At 42.8% G+C, this 19,438-nt stretch overlaps 1 protein-coding gene across 2 annotated transcripts; it reads left to right on the forward strand.

Moving 5' to 3' along the window:
- The first annotated feature begins 567 nt into the window (after positions 1-567).
- On the forward strand, positions 568-17,716 carry LOC308292611 (scavenger receptor cysteine-rich type 1 protein M130-like). Of its 2 annotated transcripts, XM_080734998.1 has the most exons (17): positions 568-658; positions 1,702-1,865; positions 3,329-3,451; positions 3,836-4,045; positions 4,517-4,810; positions 5,377-5,679; positions 5,775-6,077; positions 6,188-6,295; positions 8,192-8,343; positions 9,678-9,810; positions 10,238-10,516; positions 12,801-12,917; positions 13,293-13,502; positions 14,335-14,628; positions 15,559-15,864; positions 15,960-16,262; positions 16,932-17,716. In XM_080734998.1, exons 2-17 carry the CDS (start codon positions 1,799-1,801, stop codon positions 16,958-16,960), a joined length of 3,231 nt encoding a protein of 1,076 aa, XP_080591124.1. In that variant the 5' UTR covers positions 568-658; positions 1,702-1,798; the 3' UTR covers positions 16,961-17,716. The 2 variants fall into 2 exon arrangements, with proteins under 2 accessions (XP_080591124.1, XP_080591125.1); XM_080734999.1 differs by lacking the exon at positions 3,329-3,451.
- Positions 17,717-19,438: the final 1,722 nt, after the last annotated feature.

Below are 19,438 nucleotides of genomic sequence, written 5' to 3' on the forward strand. Positions count from 1 at the left end.
TGATTGATTGATTGATTGAAGACTTTATTAGAACTTTGCATAGGGAAAGGTACAGTTTCATGACAGTACAGTTCACTGGTACAAGATCAAATAAAAGGATAAACACCTTAAAAAGTTTCAATTGGGGTCCCTTTTTAACTCATATAAAAATTAATGACAGACAAATAGAACATAATACTATGCAGAAAATTATACCCAAAAAAAGCATAATAAAAGGAAACGTTGGAACGTTCCTCGTTTCTTTATTGTTTAATGTTGAGTGGTTTAGTTTATGGTGACAGCTGTCAGCTCATGCCAGGCTCTCAGTCGGACCACAGCTTGTTGACCATAACAAACATCATCCCTTCAAAGTGCACTAAGCTCCTCCTAATGTTATACTGCTGACTAAACTCATGCTGTATTAACCCAGGATAAATGTGCGCGTGCACGTGTGCATGATGTGTGCGAGTGTGTGTGTGGGGGTAAAGTCTGCATGTCTCTGGGAGGAGGAGGAGGAGGAGGGATTGGGGGAAGGCAATGGAGGGAGGGAGGGAGGGAGGGAGCATTTTAGGACACTCTGTCCTAAAATGCAGTGGGCGCAACATTAGTGCCGGATCTGTTCTGTGGAGCGACAGCATTCCAGCGGGTGACGGTATCTGGAGGTCTTCAGTAGACACAGGTAGGCCTGACTCAACTATTACATGATCGTCTGTCTAATTGCGATTATTTGACATAATCGCAATTGTTTTGTCATAAACGTTTACATGTTGAAAAGTTGAAAAACTATTAAATCGTTAATCCCAATTATTTGAGTGACAATTAATCGGCATGTAAAAAATTTCATAATCATTATTATAAATCAGTGATAAATGCATAAATACAAAATAACATCGGTAGTGGGTCAGAGTCTTATTGATGCACATATACATGAGCATTGTATGTATTTGTGTAAGTGTATTTATCATATGATATTATGTTTATTTATTATTTTACAAATATCTACTTATCTAAGTGGTATAGTTAGTTTGGTGTAGCCTCGTGGCAATATTTCCATATCGCCACATGATACAGCACCAAACTGGATTTTTGGTCAATTCAAATGTGTGAAATATTTGATATTTTTATTTAAATGGGATTGGCAGTATAAGCTTCGGCTTCCGCCTATACCTTTTTGGACCTTTTTGGACTAGTTTTGAATGTGCTTAATAACTACTATATGTATTGTATTCATTGTCTGAAATGGGACCAAAATAAACTAACCTAATCATGACAGCCCTAGACCAGGGGTTCCCAAACTTTTTTGTCTCAGGGCACCCCATGAATATTTTTTTAATCCGAGGCACCCCTACATTATAATTTTCACTCTCAGCACCTTATATTTATAGCATATCATCATTGTCGGGTGGAAACCTTGTATGTCCAAAACCGTTCATTTTGTATTTATCATCTATAAAATGTACTAAACTAGTGAAAACAGCAGATCTACAAGCACACAACGCCTCGCGATGTGCTTGTAGATCGTCTGTTTTTTTGTGCGACGGTCTTGTATGATGAAGCAGGGCTTTGCTTTACCAAAAGACGTACACATTTGAAACTTGGAGATACAAGGTTTCTGCCCGACAGTGACGATATTTTAGTGATTATGTTGCGAGGAAAATGTTGAGATAATAGCCATTTTGGTTAGAACTGACTGAAAATAACTTTGTAAAACCCCTGTCCTAGACGCAGCACAGCAGACTCTGGGGTGACGGTATCTGGATCTTCAGACCCCGGAGGAGCAGAAGGTGGCTGAGGGTATCTGCAGGCTCCAGACAGCAGGATGAAGATGGCTCTGTGGCTGAGTGTGACCTCTCTGCTCCTTTCATCCCTTATGACGGAGCTGCACTGTAAGTACTGTAACCAGGGGCGTGGGGGGGGGGGGGGGGAAGTGGGACTGAGTTACTAGGGCCCAAAGTGGAGGGGCCTTAATTATTTTATACTTTAGCTATTGAAAAAATAGCAGATATACAAGCTCACAGTGCGCAGCGAGCTTGTAGATCTGCTATTTTTGAAAAGGCGTGAACACGTGTGCAAATCTTTGAAAATATGTATTTTTTAAGCGAACATTTGTAACTCAAATTTTGCTTGTGGGGGGGTGAGTCCCTGGAACTAAATATTTTGAGATGGGGGTCTGTGGCCAAATACATATCATTTTGGGGGACCTTCAATGAAAAGGTTTGAGCACCACTGACATAGAAACAAGGATTTAGAAGACATTTATCGAATCAGGTCAAAAATATTCAAAGACTTACGCACAAGATTTTGCAAAAATAGCAGATCTACGAGCTCGCTGTGAGCTTGTATACCTGTTCTTTTTCAATAGTTAAAGCACAAAATAATGCGTAATAATGCATTCCCAGTCTAAATGGGTTTACTTCCTGACCATGTTCGTGCCAGTGGCGTATCCAGGAATGAGAGTCAGGGTAGGCGAAATGCCAGTCAAAATGCCAGCGAAGTGCCAGCCCCGAAATAGCAAGCAAAAAAAAACAACAACATTCAAATATCAACGCAGTTATAAAAACACAATCAATCAAACAGTACCTCAAAATTGCTCTTAAGCACTGTACTAGAGAAGTTACTTCCCACTTCTGGTTGTTGTCTTTTTTTATGTAGTTATTTGCTGAATTTATAGATACTGGAGAGTGGAGACATTATATTATACTGTAGAAATTGTGTCACAAAGCAAAGCAGAAAGTCACCAGTGATGACGAAATCTTATTGATCAAAGTTCACACAGGAACCGCAACTCAACTCAAATGTTATTTAGAATGACTGCGGTCAATGTGCTGTCGGCACAGGCTGTAGAGGTTATTGATCAATGATGAACCTCTGTAAATTTGAAGCCTGATTGAGACTTTTGGTGAATACCATGTTCAAATATGAGAGAGATTAGAAGGATCAAAAGGTTTATTTTCAGAAACAATGCTTTGTTTGCACCGCAGCAGGTGGGACACCTGAACAGAGATAGGTATTTATCAATTATAAAACACTTCACCCAACATAAAACTTTAAAAGGATAGTTCACCGATGGCAGTGAATCATGACCATACAACCTTTGTTTCTATGAAAAGAACATTTTGAAAATCGCACAGGTTGAGAACCACTATAGAGTGTTTGTTCAGTCTCTCCAATCCAGCTCATTCAGCCAAACAGGAGAGCGTACCCCATTTATCAGCTTGATAAAAGTGTTAAAGTTCCAATTTTGACTGCTCATTTCTTCCAATTTCACATGGTTAATCGGGAGTTCTATATTCTGATTGGATAAAATTGGTATCCTAGACTGAAAATGCATTTTGTGTGTAATAAATAGCTGAAGAGACAAAGAGACACATCAACGACATAGCTGTGGGCCAGGACTTCCACATCAAGCTGGGGATGGACCCTGCTCTGTTCCAGCTCACCTTCACCCCGGCCGGGGCTCCCACAGACCAAGGTCATCATAGTTAACCAAAACTAAGCAAATAATGAAAACCAAAATGAATAAAATAAAATAAAAAGGTTTTGTTAACTGAACTAAATAAAAACTAAAATAAAAAAAGAAAACAATAACTAACTCAAACTGTATTGTTTGTTTGTCAACTAAAATGAACTGAAATTATAGACAACATGCCCTCAGTTTTTCTCATTACCTACAGTAACTGAATATATATACAGATATATATTTGTAATCGTATAGCTTTTGTTACGTTGTTATGACACAACAGACCCACTAATAAAAACTAGCAAACCTGCCATGAAAACCATTTAAAACTAACAGAATAAAATAAAATAAAAACTAAACTGATAAAAATCCCAAACTATTCTACTCTGACTCCAGAGCCTGTGATGCTGATGAGGGCGGGCAGCCTGCATCAGGAGACCACAGAGAGGCTGTTTGCAGACAGACTTCAGAAGATGGACAGTGATAGACGGCGTCCGCCCAGGCTGCACATCACCGTGAGACGCCTGCAGCTGTCAGACTCTGGTCGCTACGAGCTCAGAGACCACAGAGGAAACCTGGCCCTGCTCCTGGAACTGGATGTACAGGGTGAGTTCTGATGGACTGGACCTACAGGGTGAGTTCTGATGGGCTGGACCTACAGGGTGAGTTCTGATGGACTGGACCTACAGGGTGAGTTAGCAGTGGTGTAAAGCAGCTACTGTAAGCACATTTACTTAACTCATTTACTGCCCAAGACCGAGTATCCTGAGGTATTCCCAATGTCTTTGTGTGCCCAGGACCGAGTTTCCCAAGCTATTAATCAATTACATTTGATTAAAACCATCCAAAATCGGATCACAAATGCCACTTTCTCTAGAGACTGTTGTCGTCTAAATGTGGCCCAAGTAACCTAGAGCTTCCGTTCTTGGCCCAACGCACTATGGACCCTATGAACACTTTTGTACTTTTACTCAAGTACATGTTGAATCCAGAGATTCCGGATTCAACAGTGTTTTTTATATTATATTATATTTACTTTTCAGTTCATTGTTGACCTGCTGTTGTCTCTGTGCACAGAGTCTCACGTCAGGTTGGTGGGAGGAACCAGTCACTGTGCCGGTAGTCTGGAGATGAAACACGATGATGAGTGGAGACCAGTGGGGGATCCGCACAGAAAGTGGAGCACAAAGTCGGCTTCTCTATTGTGCAGACAGTTGGGCTGCGGCTCTGTCGTTTCAACGCAAAGGAGTTCTGGATCTCTTCAGCCAATATGGACGATTCCATATATGTTCCAATCTGAAGCTTCCCTCAAGGAGCGGGAAACAGACTTGTCAGATACTTCCTCCTCCAGAGTGGGGGTGATCTGTGCAGGTAACAAACAATGAATTCAACAATGACAGTAATATACAGTGTCTGTGCAGGTAACAAACAATGACTTCAACAATTACAGTAATATATTCCAGCCAATGCCTATCACTCCTTGAAATAGTCCTTGAAATGAATACAAAATCACATCTAGTGTGAAGTGAGCAGTGCTATTTATGAGTTAATTTCATTAAGCGTTGTGCAAAAAACCCAATTTGACCATGGGTGCACAACAAACTGTGTGGGCTTTGTGCCAAGATGTAGGCCAGATGAAGGCCATGCTTCAGAGCCCGGACATTTATGAGGCGTACAACAAACTTTGAGCGCTTTGTGCCAAGATGTAGGCCAGATGTAGGCCACGCTTCAGAGCCCGGAAAAAGCCAGATGTTGTAGCTTAACTGTTCAAGATGTGCCACGTGCATCTGTAAAGGATATACAGTATGATACCTTTGTAGTGATTTAATAAATACAAATTAACGTTGAATTCTCTCTCTCTCTCTCTCTCTCTCTCTCTCTCTCTCTCTCTTTCTCCCTCTTTCTCCCCCTCTCTCTCTCTCTCTCTCTCTCTCCAGAGTCAGTGAGGTTGGTGAATGGAGAAAGTCTGTGTTCAGGCAGAGTGGAGGTGAAGTCTAATCAGTCGTGGGTCCCGGTGTGTCATGCTGACTTTGACCAGCAGGATGCACAGGTGTTCTGTAGGGAGCTTGGCTGTGGGGCTCCCTTCCTCCAGGCGGCGATCTATGGACAAGTGAAGACTCCGATGTGGACCAAAGAGTTCCAGTGTGGAGGCAACGAGTCTGTTCTCCTGGACTGTAGAACCTCAGACTCTACTAGAAACGGCTGCTCACCCAATGAGACTGTTGGTCTCCACTGCTTTGGTAAAAAGACAAAGTGCACGTCAGGTTTGGATTGTTATTTTGCAATCACAGTTAATGTTGCATGTTTTACTGTGTATGCTATTGTCTCTGTACAGAGGCCGACAATGTCAGGTTGGTGGGAGGAACCAGTAACTGTACCGGTAGGCTGGAGATGAAACACCAGGGAGAGTGGAGACCAGTGGATGAAGCCCTGGACCACAAGTCATTATCCGTGCTGTGTAGACAGATGGACTGTGGTAAAGCTGTGTCTTCAAAAAGGAGGGGTGCTCCTACACGTCAACCTGTATGGAAGTTCCAACCTTCCTGTGGCGGACATGAATATTCACTGAGAGAGTGTGGAGCAAAGGAGTCCGATGATTCCTTCTACACGCTGGAGGTGAAATGTTCCGGGCCTCACAGTAAGGATTCTATGGACTCTTGGAGAAGTGATTGTGTTATAATATAATATAATATAATATAATATAATATAATATAATATAATATAATGTAATATCATTTTATTTTGTAGGGTCTAATAGAGTACATCACATCGCCTCAGCCTCATCAACTCTACCCGGTAATATTGGTCCAGACAGTGATCTTCCCAGACCCTCAACAAGTCAAAGGCTTCTCTCAGGTATGAAGTATGCCAACGGATACAGTATAGGTCGACACTATGGGACATCTGTGCAACTCGATTGGCTATTTTACATGTTAAATGAAATATTTGAATATTGGTCTTAATGTAAAGTAACTTTTTTAAAGAACAACGTGCTTGAGAAAAGATGAATATATGCCTAAATAGGCCTACATGATGTGAACAACAATATATAATTATCAAACTTTCATTTTATCCTTCAACGTGTTGTTTATGCCCCCAAATGACTGGATATAATCACGGGAGAAACTTTCTAGAGAGAAAAAAACGCAGTTTTACGTTTATTTTAAGATGATCTGATCAATGTTGCATGTCAGGTTCAGACAATGGAGAGATACAGGCATTATATTTAATTGTTATCCAATCGGGCAGCCTATCAGAATTTAAATACCAAATCGCATAGGCTATTGCTATAAGGTTATAACACAATGTAAAAATGCAGATTTACAAGCTAATAGAGTGTCGCATCACAACGTGTTGTTGGCTTGTAGATCTGCTCTGAGGTTATTGCGACCGTCAGGTCGCAGTTTAGTATGAAAACCTCCACCGGCCGTCCGTCCGTCCCTGAGTCCGTCCCTGAGTCACACGTGTGACGTGACACGTGTGACGTCAGAGTCCACAGCTGATATCACTCTGAGCCACAGAGTCCACAGCTGATGATGTGGCGTGATGTCATACAATACACAAACAAGCCCTATATAAAGGGGAAATTCTCACCAGGGAAGAGAGCATTCCTCGACTCAGACCTTATCGCCAGGATCAACTAAGCTTATAGCTTATCATCACATCCAAGATGTGATAAGATACTCAGCTAGTGGGGAATGCTCTCTTCCCTGCTGAGAATTGCCCCTTTATATAGGGCTTGTTTGTGTATTGTATGACATCACGCCACATCATCAGCTGTGGACTCTGTGATGTCATCGTATCTCCATATATGGCCATCTCCGTATATGGAGATATAAGTCGTCCATGCCCAAGTATGGGCTGGTGAGGTCAGACTTTGTGTGATGCGTAGGTTATCTCCATATATGGAGATTCAACATTCCAGGTGTAACTATGGCTGCCCGTATGACGTGAGAGGTGGAGGCTGTGATATAAGACCGGCATTATCTACCGACAGATTAGTAACAAGATGTCAAAATCGTTGAAGGTTGAATCTCCAGATATGGAGATAACCAACACATCCCTCCATATATGGAGATAACCGATGCAGTGGTGTGCGGTAAGAACTTAACCGAGATGCCTTGAATCGTCACACTCCATATATAGTGTTATCCACATTTCGTGTAGCCGCCCTGTACAGGAAGTGATGTCACAACTCGCTGACATCACCGTCAGGTCCACAGCGTGACCGTCAGGTCACGCTGTGGTATGTAAACGTTTGGGTATGAATCTCTATTCGGAATGAGTTCATTCTGAATGAATAAATGTTGAGCATATAAACACAGCCAATGTTGCACATTAAGTTAATCATCTGGGGATTCCCCAAAATAATTTGGGACCCACAGGTTGAGAACCACTGAGTGTTTGTTCAGTCTCTCCAGCTCATTCAGCCAAACAGGAGAGCGTACCCATTTGTGAGCTTAATTTTTATAGTGTTACAGTTCCAATTTTGACTGCTCATTTCTTCCAATTTCACATGTTTAATCGGGAGTTCTCTATTCTGATTGGATAAAATTGGTATCCTAGCCTGAAAATCCATTTTATGTGTAATACATAGCTGGATAGACAAAGAGACTCCTGTTGACAGCAATGAGTACTATTAGAATATAGCCAACACTTAATTTAACAAAAATAAAATGGAAAATCACTTTAACCCTACCCTAACCCTACCTTTAATATAACATTTTGTCTCTCTGTCTTCTGTGTTCTAAGGCTCCCCTGCACCACCACTTTCTCGAACTACATGCTATGGTTATCCTTTTACCATTTACACCTCTGACCTCGGGAACCCTCGGCCTCGACAGTTGTACTTCACTTCAGATGCGCCGGGCAGCCAGAGGATACAAGTGGTGCAAAATGGGAAGGTGAGCAAGAAATAGTGGAGGAAAGTAACTAAGAACATTTACTTAAGGACTATGCTTAAGAACAATTTGGAGGTATTCGTACTACTTGAGTATTTACAATTTCCAATACTTTTACTACTCCACTACATCTCGGAGGCAAATATATGTAGCCTACTTTTACTCCACTACAATTATTTGATAACTTGAGTTGCTAGTTACTAGTAGATTAGTACATTAGTAAATTTAAATCTGTCCTCCGTGTCATCAGTGCACACACCCTAAGTGGGGTTGGCATAAGGGCGTTTCTGTGTGGAGTTTGCATGTTCTCCCCGTAGATACCCTCACAAAAACATGCAGTAATGGTCTCTTTAATGCCTCCTAGCTGGCTAGCTGGGGCACCTGATGGAGGGGAAAGGAACTGTTTGGACTAACGTGTTCCGTCCAACCGGGGAAACACCCCCCTGTCAGGTGATAAGAAGCGGCTTGATGCTCACTCCTCATGCACTGAAGGAAGCATGAGCTCAGATCGGGGCCCTCCTCAGGTTGGCAGAGGGAGAGCAGTGCCCAGGATTACAGTTCAGGCAATTGGCACTGGGTGAAAATTGTGGGGTAAAAATTTACATTTTGCTCAAGTCAACAACAAATTGAGTACTTTTTCCACCGCTGGCAAGACATGGAATGTGTTGTAAATGTGTGGCATCGTGGGCAATATGAACAAGTCCAGTTCAAACAACATTAAGAAGCAAAAAAAGCAATTTACACTTTGGAAACAAGCCCCTAAACTGACGACACATGGGGCTGAGGGAAACAGATTTAAAATAGGGCTATAATCAGCAGAAACAGAGCTGCACTTTCTAACCCCCTGCCCACTATACCAAAACATCAGAGACACATACTTCCCACAGTTTACACACACCCGAAGTGAGTTTGAAAACATGACCAATGATGGAAAACTCCCATACCTACTGGGAGAAATACAACAATGTGCGAACACAGCAGCAAGATTTGTGAACTGCAACAAAAGAAGGCTAGAAACACAATTGGACTGACAAGGACTACAAACCATGGACTGACATCTGGCTTTTAAATGCATTTTGAGAAGAAATAATGCTGCTATTTGTTCCAAAAGCATTATACCCTGTATATAAAATGGCACAATGCAACATACCTGTTTAAACAATGCTGTACCCCCTCCAACTGTATATACAGTATGTTACCCATTTTCAACTGTTTTTATTTTATTTGTGACACTTGTTTTGGCAATGTAAACGTATGTTTTCTCATGCCAATAAAGCTCCTTTGAATTGAAATTTAATTTCCTCAACTGACTAACAATGCTGAATAAATGTTTGCAGTCTTTGGACCCCCACTATGAGCTATGGGGTTCTATCTTTTCTGTGACGGAGGTGACAGACAAAGATGCAGGGGTTTTCTCTGCTGGGGAAGATTCCACCAACCTCACCACTGTCCTGCTTCTGAAGCTGAGAGGTGAGACTGCTTAATGCCAGCTTTCTATCAGGTAGTAGCCATCATATACTGTAGCATAGTATAGCATAGAATCTATTGTATTTTGTTTAAAGTTCAACACTCATGTGAGATCCAAAAGAACTCTCTCTCTCTCTCTCTCTCTCTCTCTCTCTCTCTCTCTCTCTCTCTCTCTCTCTCTCTCTCTCTCTCTCTCTCTCTCTTCCCTTTCCCTTTCTCTCTCTGACGTAATAATATTTGTTCTTACTTTTTCTATACATAATTTAAAAAATGCATTTATTATGTTCTAGGCTTCATGTAAATAAAAACATACATTCCTTATGTACTAGGCTGTCCTTGTCAGTTGAGTTGATCCTTGGGCTTGGCACATCTATTCTAAATAAATACTGTATTCTCTCTGTGTGTGTGCATGCGTGCGTGCATATTTTAGAATGTGAAGCTGAAAGTAGACAGGACTATGGGTCCGACTACCAGCTGGTTCTTGATGACCACGTTCATACTGTAGAATACACTCCTCTGGGAAGCCCAGAGGAGTCTCGGGTCCTGTGGAGTCGTACCGGCAACCCTCCTGCAGCCAGTGAGCAAGGCAGAGGAAGGCTGGGGTACAAGCAGTGGACCATAGACAAGGTCACCCAGGAAGACAACGGTTACTACACCTTCAGGAACCAGTACCACAAGTTTATCGTCAGATACAAGCTAACAGTTAAAGGTAATGATAATACTAGAAAGATAAAATCCTGGAGAAGTGTGGTTGCACTGATGCGAGTCACGAGAAATCCACTGGGAAATAAATGATGTCCAACCATTTAAATTATGTATTGTGATGTCAACTAAAGTGAGGCATGACTAAAGCATCACTTTTCTGTTGTGCAGCCACCAAATCAGGATAACATTACTCAGAAACACAGGTTGACTTTGCTGGGGAAAGAAATCTCTGACCGAATACAATAGTGTGTTGACTTTAGCAACCACACTAACAAGTAAGCCTTTGTTACATTTCATGGGTTTATTTCATCCTAGCGGAACATTATGGAGCAGGTAATTGCAACAACCTCTCATCTAGTAAAACATTTAAATGGGAGCGCCAATTATTAAAAACTTCCTGCGATTTTTAGCTATCAAAAGCACCACAAAGTGTAAGTCCGTCTGTCACGTCTGTCACACCTCACACGTCACACTTTTCCCTGCTTATATCTCCGCAACCGTTGCCCCGATCCATGCCAAATTTTGCACACACGTTCCTTGGCTGCCAAAATACAACCTCCAAGGACCCCCGGAGCTCCAGGGACCCCCAGGTCCCTGGGGGACCCCCAGATGTAAAAAATGACCAAATGTGCAAAAATGACCAAATCACCACCCCGACGGGGCTGCTCACTTGCACACACACTCCTTACCTGCCAAACTACAACCTCCAAGGACCCCCGCAGCTCCAGGGACCCCCAGGTCCCTGGGGGACCCCCAGGTGTAATTTTGCCCTGCTCCTATCTGCACAACCGTTGCCCCCATCCATGGCACATTTTGCACACACACTCCTTACCTGCCAAACTACAACCTCCAAGGACCCCCGGAGCTCCAGGGACCCCCAGGTCCCCGGGGGACCCCCAGGTGTAAAAAATTACCACATGTGCAAAAATGACCACATGACCACCCCAACGGGGCTGCTCACCGGGAATTCCTGGGGACCACCACTCCTGCTGCTCCAGAACGGATGCAAAAGTGGTGGCGCCCCGAGTGGAGGACCCCCTCCACTGCAGCTCACATAAAATGCCGTAACTCCTACAGATTTTGCCCTAAAATCACGAAACTCACTACGCAGCATGTCTACACTCATGTCATCAACATGGACCAGGAAGATTTAGGAAAAACAATTTTTTGCCCTATTTGTGGAGATTGTCGCTTATCTCCCGATTAGGGAGTCTTACTGGTTAAAAACTTCCTGCGATTTTTAGACTGGGTGTCAGCCTGTTCGCGCCGTTCCGCAATTTGTTTTGTCTCTCCGCATCACAGTCTGGAAATCCTCCTATTTCCAAGGGGAGGAACACGGCTTTCCAGCAAACCGCGGCTTCCGATTGGTCTGTGATGCGGAGCAACCCAACCCTACTCTGATTCGTTGGAACAAGAACAACACCACGTGGCTTTCCAGCCACCGCGGCTTCCGATTGGTCTGTGGTGCGGGCAGGACAAATACACCATTTTGTATTGGCTGGCTGATGACGTAGCTACCCTAACCTTCGTTGGAACAACATCCAATCAGCAACGACCTTGCTACGTCACAATGGACGTTCAGCAATGCGAATCAAATGAATAATTTCCAGACTGATGCGGAGAGAAAAAACTAAACAGAGCGAACAGGCTGGCACTCAGGCTACGTGATTTTGCCAATAATCATATGTATTTCAGGCCAAGGGAATCACATGCAGTTGATCCCCTTCCCCTACGCTCATACTAGGACATACTTTTAATGGTATCGATTGCATGACGTCGATACTATCGGGTATCGGTTCACGTAAAAACGAACAATACCTTGTTTCGATACTCTGGAACGCACCCCTGGCCAGTCGCATCTGTAAAAGTTGGGCTACTGAGACCTACGGTCGCTTATCTCCCGATTAGGGAGTCTTACTGGTGTTTATTATTATGATGATTATCCAATGTCTATACTCTCCGCTCCGCCACACTGTGTGATCATAAATGGTGCATCATCATCATCACCTCTGCTCTACCACTGCTGCGATAGAGCAGTTAAACTTAAATAAAAAGTATCGAAAATGGTATCGAAAAGGGTATCTTATCGATTCCCAGGTATCGAAAAAGGTATCGTATCGATTCAAAGGTGAACAATACCCATCCCTAATGATGTATGTGTAGACAGAAGAATATTCAAACAATCTTCACTATGTATGTCTCATACAGAGCATTTATATTCTAACAATGTCCTCTCTCTCATATACAGAACAGTTGTATTCATACAGTCTCCTCTATGTCCCATACAGAGCAGTACCAACACATCAACGACACAGCCGTGGGCCAGGACTTCCACATCAAGCTGGGGATGGACCCTGCTCTGTTCCAGCTCACCTTCACCCCGGCCGGGGCTCCCACAGACCAAGGTCATCATAGTTAACCAAAACGAAGCAAATAATGAAAAACAAAATAAAATACAAAAAATAAAATACAAAATGTTAACTGAACTAAATAAAAACTATAATAAAAAAAGAAAATGATGACTGACTGAAACTGTATTGTTTGTTTATACAACTAAAACAAACTGAAATTATAGACAAAATGCACTCAGTTTTAGTTTTTCTCGTTACCTACCGTACAGTAACTGAATACATTTAATCATATAGCTTTTTGTTGAGTTTTTATGACACAACAGGCCCACAACTAGCAAACCCACTATGAAAGCCAATTAAAACAAATTAGGAAACTACAATAAAACTAAACTCTGATAAAAATCCCAAACTATTTTACTCCGACTCCAGAGCCTGTGGTGCTGATGAGGGCGGGCAGCCTGCAACAGGAGACCACAGAGAGGCTGTTTGCTGACAGACTTCAGAAGACAGACCCGCCCAGACGGGCTCGTCCCAGGCTGCACATCACTGTGAGCCGCCTGCAGCTGTCAGACTCTGGTCGCTACGAGCTCAGAGACCACAGAGGAAACCTGGCCCTGCTCCTGGAACTGGATGTACAGGGTGAGTTATGATGATGCACTGGACTAACAGGGTGAGTTGAGTTCTGCTGATGCACTGGACGTACAGGGTGAGTTCTGCTGATTCACTGTACGTACAGGGTGAGTTCTGATGATGCACTGGACTAACAGGGTGAGTTGAGTTCTGCTGATGCACTGGACGTACAGGGTGAGTTATTTTGATGAACTGGACATACAGGGTGAGTTCTGATGATGAACTGGACCGCAGGGTGAGTTCTGATGGACTGGAACTACAGGGTGAGTTCTTATGGACTGGGCCTACAGGGTGAGTTCTGATGAACTGGACCTACAGGGTGTTGTCGACCGTTATTGTCTAAATCACTAAATGTGGCCGAAGTAACCTCGAGCTTCATGGACACACATGTGCCCACGTTGAAAGACAATTGCGACATATAACGTGAAAATCACCATTTTGATGCCAACACTTTTGTACTTTTACTCAAGTACATTTTGAATCCGGACTATTACTTGTAACAGAATGTTTATTATATTGCATTATTGATACTTTTACTTAAGTACTTTAAAAAAAAGTTGTACTTTTCCATCACTCTGAGTTCTGATGAACTGGAGGTTTAGACAGGGTGAGTTCTGATGAACTGGAGGTACAGACAGGGTGAGTTCTGATGAACTGGAGGTACAGACAGGGTGAGTTCTGATGAACTGGAGGTTTAGACAGGTTGAGTTCTGATGAACTGGAGGTACAGACAGGGTGGGTTCTGATGAACTGGAGGTACAGGGTGAGTTAATTATGCTGCGTTGCAAATAACTGTAGACTGAAGCCAGGTCATTGTTGACCTGCTGTTGTCTCTGTGCAGAGTCTCACGTCAGGTTGGTGGGAGGAACCAGTCACTGTGCCGGCAGTCTGGAGATGAAACACGATGATGAGTGGAGACCAGTGGGGGATCCGCACAGGAAGTGGAGCACAAAGTCGGCGTCTCTATTGTGCAGACAGCTGGGCTGCGGCTCTGTCGTTTCAACGCAGAGGAGTTCTGGATCTCTTCAGCCCATATGGACGATTCCATATATGTTCCAATCTGAAGCTTCCCTCAAGGAGCGGGAAACAGACTTGTCAGATACTTCCTCCTCCAGAGTGGAGGTGATCTGTGCAGGTAACAAACAATGACAGTAATATGTGTGAACGTAACAAACAATGATAGTTATATACAGTGTCCGTGCAGGTAACAAACAATGATCTCAACAATTACAGTAATATATTCCAGCCAATGCCTATCACTCGTTGAAATAGTCCTTGAAATAAATACAAAATCACACCTAGTGTGAAGTGAGCAGTGCTATTTATGAGTTAATTTCATTAACACATGGGATGCTAAGGTTTATAACATTTCTAGCTGTTGCTGCTGCCGCCGTTCACTCACGCTTTATTTTGAAGGGCCTCGGAAGCTTTGTGCGTGTGCACGTGGGTGTCCACTGACGATTGAGGAAGAAAATCCATTTGTTTACAAACGCTCGCGAAACTAAAATCCAAACCGCGGCCGACCATCGCGGTAAAGTGTCGCCGTGAAAAGAATCAGATCTCTGCTTCCCTGGCGTTCTCTTCACCTCATTCATAGATAAAGCCCTTTTTATGTTTCAGAGTAGAATGGAAATCAATGCAACCAGCTCGTGCCATTTTCTCTATCTCTCTCTGAGCTACGGGGTGACGTATGGACTAGGGTTATTCAGAGGGCAGGCAGCTGCACGTAGAGCTGTACAGTTAACCCCTTGTTGACTCGTTCAGGAACGAGACAACTCCTTTTGGCCCTAGTGGCCTTAACTCTTTACTGAACGAGTTTGGCACCCAAGTTGTTAAGCGTCCCACAAAAAACCCAATTTGACCCTGGGTGTAGGCCACGCTTCAGAGCCCAGCCAAAGCCAGATGTTGTAGCTTAACTCCTTCCAGGAGCACCGTTCAAGATGTGCTTAGAGTTCTACATGCATCTATAAAGGATATACAGTATGAATACCTTTGTAGTCATCTAATAAATACAAATTAACTTTTAATTCTCTCTCTCTCTCTCTCTCTCTCTCTCTCTCTCCAGAGTCAGTGAGGTTGGTGAACGGGGATAGTCTGTGTTCAGGCAGAGTGGAGGTAAAGTCTGATCAGTTGTGGGTCCCGGTGTGTCATGCTGACTTTGACCAGCAGGATGCACAGGTTTTCTGTAGGGAGCTTGGCTGTGGGGCGACTCCCTTCCTCCAGGCGGCGATCTATGGACAAGTGAAGACTCCGATGTGGACCAAAGAGTTCCAGTGTGGAGGCAACGAGTCTGTTCTCCTGGACTGTAGAACTTCAGACTCTACTAGAAACGGCTGCTCACCCAATGAGACTGTTGGTCTTGACTGCTTTGGTAAAAAGACAAACTGCACGTCAGGTTTGGATTGTTATTTTGCATTCATAGTTAATGTTGCATGTTTTACTGTGTATGCTATTGTCTCTGTACAGAGGCCGACGATGTCAGGTTGGTGGGAGGAACCAGTAACTGTACCGGTAGACTGGAGATGAAACACCAGGGAGAGTGGAGACCAGTGGATGAAGCCCTGGACCACACGTCATTATCCGTGCTGTGTAGACAGATGGACTGTGGCAACGCTGTGTCTTCAAAAAGGAGGGGTGCTCCTACACGTCAACCTGTATGGAAGTTCCAACCTTCCTGTGGCGGACGTGAATATTCACTGAGAGAGTGTGGAGCAAAGGAGTCCGATGATTCCTTCTACACGCTGGAGGTGAAATGTTCCTTTCCTCACAGTAAGTATTTTATAGACTCTTGGAGAAGTGATTGTGTAATATACTATAATATAATATAATATAATATAATATAATATAATATAATATAATATAATATAATAATATTATACAGCTCACATGGCCTCTATAGGTCATAGCAGTGTGCGTGGTTTATTGGTGACACTAAAAAATCTACCATACATTGACCATTAATCCTGTCCTGGATGGCTTCATTCTAGGCATAAAATAATTGATATCAATATTTTAATAAATTTCTATGGCAAAGATTAACGGCCTATTTTTTAGTGGCAACAGTAAATGACGCCCACTGCTCTGCCCTGTAGAGCAGTGGGCGGCGTATATCCATATTAGAGGTCTCAACGGGCCTGAAAAGTAAGGCCCGGCCCGACTAGTTAGCATACATTTCAGGCCCTATCTGGCCCAAAACCATTGAGGTTATGGCATCGGGTATGGCAGGTTTGGAAAGAATTTGAGAACTCTATCACAGAGTAATAGTAATAAAATAATTTTCTTTTTACATTGAGCCCGAGGCCCTACCAGGCCCGACTAATTAGCATACATTTTAGGCCCTACCCGGCCCTAAATGTCGGGTCGGGTTCGGGCAGCTATCAATATCCCAAAGATTTGGATATTTAGCACAACAGAACTCACCTGCCTTCTGTCTCTCAGGTCAACCCCGGCGCCTATGGGATTCTTAAGCCGTGACATCATTTTGTAGTCAGGTAGCCAAGCAGATTCATTGTCAATATGGGCAGTGCTGTGTCCCTCGCTATTTCAACAGATCCGGGACAAAATAACGACTAAAGTATAATTCTACCACTTTCCTTTCAACAAGAAAGAGAAGAAAAATTAGCTTATAGTAAAAAGATTCATGGGCGCTGGTGCCTCTTGGCTCCAGAATTTCTGTCCGCCCTACAAAATGATGTCAGACTTAAGAGGCCCATGAAACTCCACTTCCTATTACTACGATGACACAGACATGAAACCACACCTGTTATTGGTCTACGAGGACGTGAAACAGCACCGCCTATTGGTCTACAAGGACATGGACCACCCTATGGACTGAGCTGTGAAGACTCAACCGTTTGCCACTTTCATGATGGATTTAGGGTTGTAACATTTAATCAAACTAATCGTCATCAATTTAATAGATTATTGAAATCAATAATTGTATTCACTTTCAGTATTTTCTTTTATTTAGTGTATTACTAAACTCACCCAACTAAATTGTAACTAAACAAGCTGTTTCCAGTCACAGTACATAAACAATGCACAGTAGTGCTAGGCTTCATTCTGTTGTATGTATGCTGGTCTTTATATAAACAAGAGACTGCATAAGAAAGTCTGTCCAGGTCTTTGTGTATGAATAAGTGACTGATATATTCTATTTTTAAGTCGTTATATGAATACAAGACTGATATATTCTCTGTTCACTGGACTTTAGAATTAAACACATTGAACCAGGGACGTGCTGGGCCCCTGATTCAGCCCGGGAAAAAGAGTTGGAGAGGCCCTCATTGCGCGCTATAGAGAAAGATCTCTCTCTATTACATGAGTCATATTTCGTCATTGTCGGGTGGAAACCTTGTAGGTCCAAAACCGTTTGTTTTGTATTCATCATTTTAAAAATGATTTAAACTAGTGAAAACAGCCGATCTACAAGCACACAACGCCTCGCACCGCGAGGCGTTGTGCTTGTAGATCTGCTGTTTTCACTACTTTTGTGCAACAGCCTTGTATGATGAAGCAGGGCTTTACTTTGCGAAAAAAATATATATACATTTGAAACTTGGAGATACGAGGTTTCTGCCCGACAGTGACGATTTACTTTGTTGGCTGCCCAGCCCCCAAAATGGAACGAAGGCCGACATTTTATTATAATTTCTTTTTGCTAATGGCCGGCCTGGACCGGCCGGGAATGAACCGGCCGTTTGGGAGTTGTCCCGCTTTTCCCAATGGCCAGCACGTCCCTGCATTGAACCCAATGGCTGGTCATCAGTTTTCTTCTTAATTGTAACCTGCATGTAGGATGACCATAAGACACAAAACAGGACCCGTGATCACTTGAATAGAATTTCAATCATTGCTGCTATGTAGACCTGCTATTTCTGTGAATTTTGACTATTTCTTTGACATTTACAGTTTGTTATTTTATTTTCAGCCGGTGTTTTATTTGGGATGGGAGACAATTATTTTAGCACATCTATAGTGTCTGCATCTTTCAACAGAGTATAAATAATATTGATTGATTCCATCTCCATCCAGGATCAATGGGGGTATTTTGTTTTTGTCTTAGGAATGCGACAAATAGAAAATCAATAGAAAAAAAGGCATTTTGTGGGTAACTACTCATTTAATGGGTTTAGAAGACATACATGTAATGTTGACTTAGTCAAGTTTTAGCTATGAATTTAATGACATGCAGTACACAATGTTTAACACAGAGCTGAATCACTTTATTATGGCATCAAATAGTATGTCACATGTAAAAGATTACAAAGGGGTATGGTAGGTCTACAAGTACAACTTAAAATAAGAAAAAATATTGCAAAAGCAAGATAACACACAGGATCGAAATGTTAAAGATACATGCAAAGAGGTGACAGTACAAGTGCATGACCTTTGTGTACACACAGTCACATCAGATGCACCTTTGGCAGCAAAACACATTTAATAAGGCATATTCAACTCAAGTACCAATAAAACAAAGAAAGTATTGCATGCATTGCATAGGACCCCCCCCCCCCCCTCCTCGTATCTACTTCTTCCACTGCTTTGTGGAGGTAGAGTTTGGGACATTTTCTTTGTTTGACATACTAGGCTGTGTGTAGTGCTGTGCCACAAGCTGTGGGAGCATAACCCTCAGGAAAAACTCCTGTGCCTTCTGCAGTCGTGGAATCCAGAAGTCTACATCAGGGAACACTACACGTACGACTGCAAAGTCTTTCTGAGTCCATGCCACAAAGTCACAATATGCAGAGTTGGTCACAAAGATCTGAGTCTGCATCTGTGTGTAGTGTCTGTGTGTCTTTTTCAGTTCAAACTTCCCATTGACAACATGGAGGTAGACATCATGGTCTTTGTCACACACCTTCTGGATGGTGAGATGCTTCATCTCCAAGCAGCCTCTCTCGTCACAGCATGAACATGTGATGAGTCCATCAGGAGAAGCCCCC

Source organism: Nannobrachium achirus (genome assembly GCF_963921795.1).
Source record: "Nannobrachium achirus genome assembly, chromosome: 10".
NCBI classification, from domain to species: Eukaryota; Metazoa; Chordata; class Actinopteri; order Myctophiformes; family Myctophidae; genus Nannobrachium; species Nannobrachium achirus.

Bases quoted from the DNA above. Each gene is read 5' to 3' on its own strand.
- LOC308292611 (XM_080734998.1), top strand. From the start codon at position 1,799: ATGAAGATGGCTCTGTGGCTGAGTGTGACCTCTCTGCTCCTTTCATCC. The intron at 4,811-5,376 runs GTAACAAACAAT...CTCTCTCTCCAG, and splicing joins AGTGGGGGTGATCTGTGCAG to AGTCAGTGAGGTTGGTGAAT. The intron at 12,918-13,292 runs GTCATCATAGTT...CTCCGACTCCAG, and splicing joins CGGGGCTCCCACAGACCAAG to AGCCTGTGGTGCTGATGAGG.